We start from the raw sequence: 6,000 nt of genomic DNA, 5'->3' as shown, positions 1-6,000 counted from the left end.
CCAGGCGGGTCTCGAACCCATGGGCTCAGGCAATCCACTCACCTCGGCCTCCCAAAGGCACGGGATTACAGGCTGAGCCACCGAGCCCGGCTCAATTTCTCATTTCTTAATGTGTGTTCTGTATTGATAATATTTCTAGATAGCAGTTTTTAGATGGACAAGGTATTATTGGTAATACTGTACATTCAAAACATTGTTAATCATTCTTTTTAATTAATTGTGCTTTTTTTTGTTTGACATGGATTTTTGGTTATGGACTTCTATTGAATTTAAGAACATAATCAAACTGGATCATTGACTCCTATATCATTCACCGATGTAAAGTGTCTCCGTGGAGTGCAAAATAATAGCTAGAGATCATTTAACTAAATTCAGTATCTCCAGTTATTTTCTCTAGTGCCTATGTGACCTTAAATATTTAGTAATTGCTTTCTGGCTAAAAAACCCAATTTGGTCTATTTTATATAATTACTGAGAAATTACCTTTGTACTTCAGCATAAGATGAGTAATCAAGTTTAGTCAAGTAAATAATGAATATATAGTTACCTTCTCAGTCCCCAAACATGGATGGATAGTTGTCATTTTAATACATTTGAGCTATATGTGACAATGATGTCCATTTTTTTGTGCTTTAAGCAGTCAACTAGGACTTCTTGTCTTCATCATTTTTAAAAATTTACTTTATTATAGAGATGTGAGGTACAAGTCAGGGATTAGATACATCAGTAATCTATGTGCAGTGGTTTGGGCCTCCAGCTGATCCTCTCTTCACTTGGTTTAGGACCAGGTAGTCTTCATCATTTTTCAGTTCTTCTTTTCATTTCTTTACTCCAGGTTAAGAAGTGATCTAAAGCTCTCAAAGTGCCGCTTGAGAAGGCACTTCAGTTTATGATCAGTCAGTCCAACATGATATCCTTTGTTAGTGTAGAAGTCAGTGAAATTCCCTTCTCCAAATTTCTTGGCATTTGTGGCAAATGAGCATGAGGGATTGGGTGCCAGTAGCCATTGTAATAAATAGATCTGGATACTACTCATCCTTTTCTTTTTAACCAAATGTAGTTAATTTTTTTCAAAAAATATTAAATGCAAATAGAATCATGCCATTATACCCATTAAATGAACAGTTTTAATTTAAGGAAGCATTACAGATCACTTGTGATAGAAATGTTATATAAATCCTTAAAAAATCATCTTATGTATATATTAGCATTAAAATTAGTTAATACTGTATTATAAGTAGTCTCGCAAATTTAAAAAATGATAGACTATAGAAGCAATGTTGCACACCTAACACAACCTTACTTTAGTAATGTATCTTTAGGAAAATTGAGGCAATAATAAATCGTATCATATACAACATGAAATATTTAAGGCTTTGGTATATTTAAGGCTTAGAATATTCCACTAAGTGTCTTAATTGTGTCATTTGAAATTCCATCTCCTAACAAAAAAAACCCCACACCCAAAAAGCCATAATCATTTCCAGAAAACCTTAAAAATACTTGACTTTGTATTTTAAAAAATCAGCCATGGTAATTTTAATTCTTTATAGAAACGATTCATTTCTCTTATCTTTTGAAAATATGTTGTCCTGATGAAAGTATCTGCCATTAAATTGACTTAAGAAGTTAGTAGACAAAAATTTCTATAATTTTTTTGTATAGATAATGCTAGTTTCTGACAGTAATGCAATTTATATTTTTAAGATTCTGACAATGGAGATATTAATTATGATTATGTTCATGAATTGTCATTGGAAATGAAGCGTCAGAAGATACAAAGGGAACTAATGAAGCTGGAACAAGAAAACATGGAGAAGAGAGAAGAAATTATCATTAAAAAGGAGGTATGCTATATATTCCAATAAATGTTAGTAATTAATAGCAACAGAATATTAATCAGATATCTCACTGAGCAGCTTACTGCATGGTAAATTGTACAAGGAAGCTGATACATTGAACAACTCACTGTATTTGAGCTATTCCCTATATAATCATTTACTCTTTACATTAATCTGTTAGATAAATAGGAAATATTTATGCTATTTAATAGGTGATCAAAACTTTGAGGTCTGTGACTGAGAGTCACATGCTAATGTAAAATGGGATTTGAATCTACACATATCTTTGTTTAAGGCCCACACTATTTCTAGAATGCCTTATTTCTTTTCTATAAAGTAAAGATATAATGAATTTAAATATAATTTGCGATTTTTCTCAGATTTTGGAATTTCTTAATTTTAATTTACTTTATTGATATTTTTACGTTAGGACAATTATCATATTAGTTAAAATGATGAGTTCAGGAGTCTGTCTAATATCAATAGGTAGTGATTGCAATACTTAATTTTATTTATTTTCATTTTAATTTTAGAGATGGGGTCTTGCTTTGTTGTCTAGGTTGGTTGCAGTAGTGCCATCATAGCTCACACTGCAACCTCTAACTCCTGGGCTCAAGTGACCCCACCCCCACTCCTCCTCTCCCTCCAGCTCCCTAGCCCTCCATGTTGCCCAGGTTTACCTTGAACTCCTGGCCTCAAGGGGTCCTCCTACCTCAGCCTCCTTAGTAGTTGGAATTACAGGTGCAAGCTACTGTATCCGGTAATACTTAATTTTTAATCTGAAATTTGCTGTGATTTTAAAATACTATAAGCTTTGGTGTATCATAGGTGGAGGAATTTCTGAAGTGACTTACTGAATTATTTTGAAAGGTTTCACCAGAAGTGGTCAGATCAAAATTATCTCCGTCACCTTCTCTAAGAAAGTCTAGCAAATCTCCAAAGCGAAAATCAAGCCCAAAGTCATCGTCTTCAGCTAGCAAGAAAGATAGGAAGACATCTGCAGTATCTTCTCCCCTGTTGGACCAGCAGAGGTCAGTAGGGTGATAAATAGTATCATAATAACTTTTTTCTGAAGTGATACTAAAAAGAATTATTTAGTAGATTCTAGAAGGGTATGTTTAATACATTTAATATTTAATGTAAGCTTTTTTTATTTTAAATAAGTTTGAAATGTTTCAGTTAAAGAGAAAACAATAAGACAAATACTTGTCACATCCATAAGTGCTTCAGTTTTTTATTTTTTAAGAAATACTACACAGCCATAAAAAAGAACAAAATCATGAATTTCGCAGCAACTTGGATGGAACTCTAGTCTATAATACTGAGTGATCTCTCACAGAAACAAAGATCTGAGTATCACATGTTCTCACTCTTATAGTGGACCTTGAACATCTATCGTAATACTATAAGAAAAGGATTGACAGTGGTGGGAAACTATGGGGGGGAGGAGAAGGGAGGTGGGATTAACGGTAGTCAATATCTGTCTGGGGACGGGGAGACACCCCTTATCAACAAGGGTGCCTGAACGAAGCATATTTGTATACCTAGCCCTTAACTGTACCCCACAATATTAAAATAAAAAATATTGATTTAAGAAAAAAAAAGAGCAAAGAAAACCTAAAAAAATAAATAAATAAAATTTGCACATAAATTTTCTGTTTCTTCTTCTTGAATTTGGTATTTATTATACTTGGACATGTGTGTTTATACTTTCAATATATATAAGTTTTGCTATATATAGTATTACTTTCACTGTTGTAATACAAGAATATCTTAACTTTCCTTCTGTAACTTGCTTTTCGCTTAACATTTATATATATATATATATATAGATGTATGTAACCTCAGTTCATTCATTTTAGTATTTATACTGTGTATTTGTCTACTTTTATATTGTCGAGCGTTTGTATTGTTTGCTATTTTAAAGCTAGTGTAAGTTATACAAAATAAACATTCTTCTTGTCTCTGTGTATGTGAGCAGCAAGAGATTAGGTTCTTTGTTGTGTGTACCTAGCAGCATGACTATTTAGAATTACTGTAGCAGCCAGCTGAAGAAATGAAAATAGAAATGATTAAATATAATTGCATTGAAGAATTAAGGATAAAAAAGAGACAATTTTTCATTTAATGTCATTCTATACTGTTTACATTTTATTTTAATTAAAGTACATATTCTAATTTTATTTTTTTTAAACGAGACACCTCTTTTTCCTAGCATTTGATCAATTGGCAAGCCCTGTCTATCCAAACCCATGATGAAACTCATATTTATCTTCCTTCCAGTACTAGAGATTCTGACCCTGTTTCAGACTCTTGTTACTTTCTGCCTGGATTATATCATCCTACGAACTGTATTTACTTAATGTCATGTCTACTCCCCACCCACATACACATTTTCACAGCTACCCCAACTCATTTATTTTACAGATCCTGTCAGAGAAATTCTGAAAGGACAATTCCAACTAATTTATTATGCCATTGAAAGATGGTTTTCCATTCTCTAGAATGAAATTCAGATCCCTTAGAATGACATTTACACTTTGACATTTTTTTCTTGTCAATATTTTTGACTCATTTCTTCCAACCTACCCTGTTATACCCTAAATGCTTTGATCTCTAGCCAAAATATACAAATTTTCCAATGTTTTCCCATTTCTCCTTACTGAACATAATTTCTGTTTCCTTTGAATATCTATCAGATTTTGTTTATGTACCTTCCAATAAAATTGCCTTTTGCAGTTTGTATTTATAAAAATAATATTTTTATAAATTATATTTTAGCTGTACTGTGTATGTTTTGTAACCTCTGTTAAATGTAAGCACCTTAAAGGTTGGGATCATAGTTCTGTCTTCTCACAGTGTCTACTTTGGGGTTTTGCATTTTATTTTATTTTTCTTTAAAAAATTTTTATTTTAAAGATGTGGGGTACAATTCAAGGTTAGGTATACAGTGTTCATTATGCAGGTACCCTTGTTGAAGAGATGTGCCCCCCCCCGCAGTTTCCCACTATTGTCAATCCTTTTGTTATAGTATTATGATAATTGTTCAAGGTCCGCTTATGAGTGAGAACATTTGGAACTCTGTTCTTTGTTTCTATGATAGATCACTGAGTATGATATACTCTAAATCCATCCAAGTTGCTGTAAAGTCCATATGTTTGTCCTTCTTTATGGCTGCATATATTTTCCATTGTGTATATGTGCCAATTTTTTAAATCCAGTCCAGCTTCGATGGGGGGATTGAGTAAATATTACAAAGGGATATTGAAGAAGTTGAATCATAGAGTGAGTGATGTGTTCCACCTCACTTACTGTTTATCTTAGCTAATTGATTATGTAACTTTCTCTTGATTCCATTCATTTCTCCAACTAACTGCATACTAGAAATACCCTTTCTTCATTTTCTTTTTCTATTTATAAAATCTTTGAAATTTAATATTTTCACAGAAAGTTTTCATAACTAGATGAAGAGTTTCATCCTCTTTATATACTCTTTTACTGCTTTATTATTAACTGTTTATCATCGTTTAATAAATATTTGTCCTGAATAATTACTCACACTGGTTTAACTACTGTATTTAATATGTCATTGATTTTAAGGTGCACCATTAGTTTAATAAGAGAAGTAAAGGATGTGGAAAACATTGAATTGAAGTATAGCATTTCTTTAGCCTTGAGTGTGTCAGATAATCAACTTTTAATTTTATTGTTGGATCATACTATAAACTGAAGCACATGTAAAGATTACAATTTCAGTTAAAATTCAGTGGAATATTTCAGCCCATGTTAGTATGTCAGCCGAGGTGACAATCAGGTAAATAAACTTCTTAGACTTATTAGGTTATCATATTGAATGGGCAGATATAATTACTGACAAATTAAAATCTACACTTTTCTCTGAAAGTTGACACTTTTCTTTGACATTCATTGTGAGATGTACTCTGATAGTAAAATTGGTCCCGATATGTGAGATACAGTGTGTGGTTTAAAATCATAAGTATGTTATTCTGCTCATCTGCATTTTTAATCTTAGCTTTTATTAGGTAAATTCTTCTTTATAGTTCTTTTTACAAAGAAGTACAAAGTATGTCAAAAGCTGATCTAAAGAAATAATTTTGAGGAAAGAGAGAGAAAAGATTAAAAAAATGATAAAAGTAGA

At 32.0% G+C, this 6,000-nt stretch overlaps 1 protein-coding gene across 1 annotated transcript in view; it reads left to right on the top strand.

Moving 5' to 3' along the window:
• ZC3H13 (zinc finger CCCH-type containing 13) overlaps positions 1–6,000 on the top strand; it is a 95,979-nt gene that overhangs the window by 38,108 nt on the left and 51,871 nt on the right. Inside the window, exons 6-7 of the mRNA XM_021714487.1 lie at positions 1,708–1,847; positions 2,712–2,872. Of these exons, the coding sequence (XP_021570162.1) occupies positions 1,708–1,847; positions 2,712–2,872 (301 nt within the window). The remainder of the gene's footprint in view (positions 1–1,707; positions 1,848–2,711; positions 2,873–6,000) is intronic.

The sequence above is a fragment of the Carlito syrichta genome, unplaced genomic scaffold, assembly GCF_000164805.1.
Source record: "Carlito syrichta isolate Samal-C Ts95f unplaced genomic scaffold, Tarsius_syrichta-2.0.1 Scaffold305658, whole genome shotgun sequence".
In the NCBI taxonomy this organism is placed as follows: Eukaryota; Metazoa; Chordata; class Mammalia; order Primates; family Tarsiidae; genus Carlito; species Carlito syrichta.
This window is presented reverse-complemented; position numbering and strand designations above follow the sequence as displayed.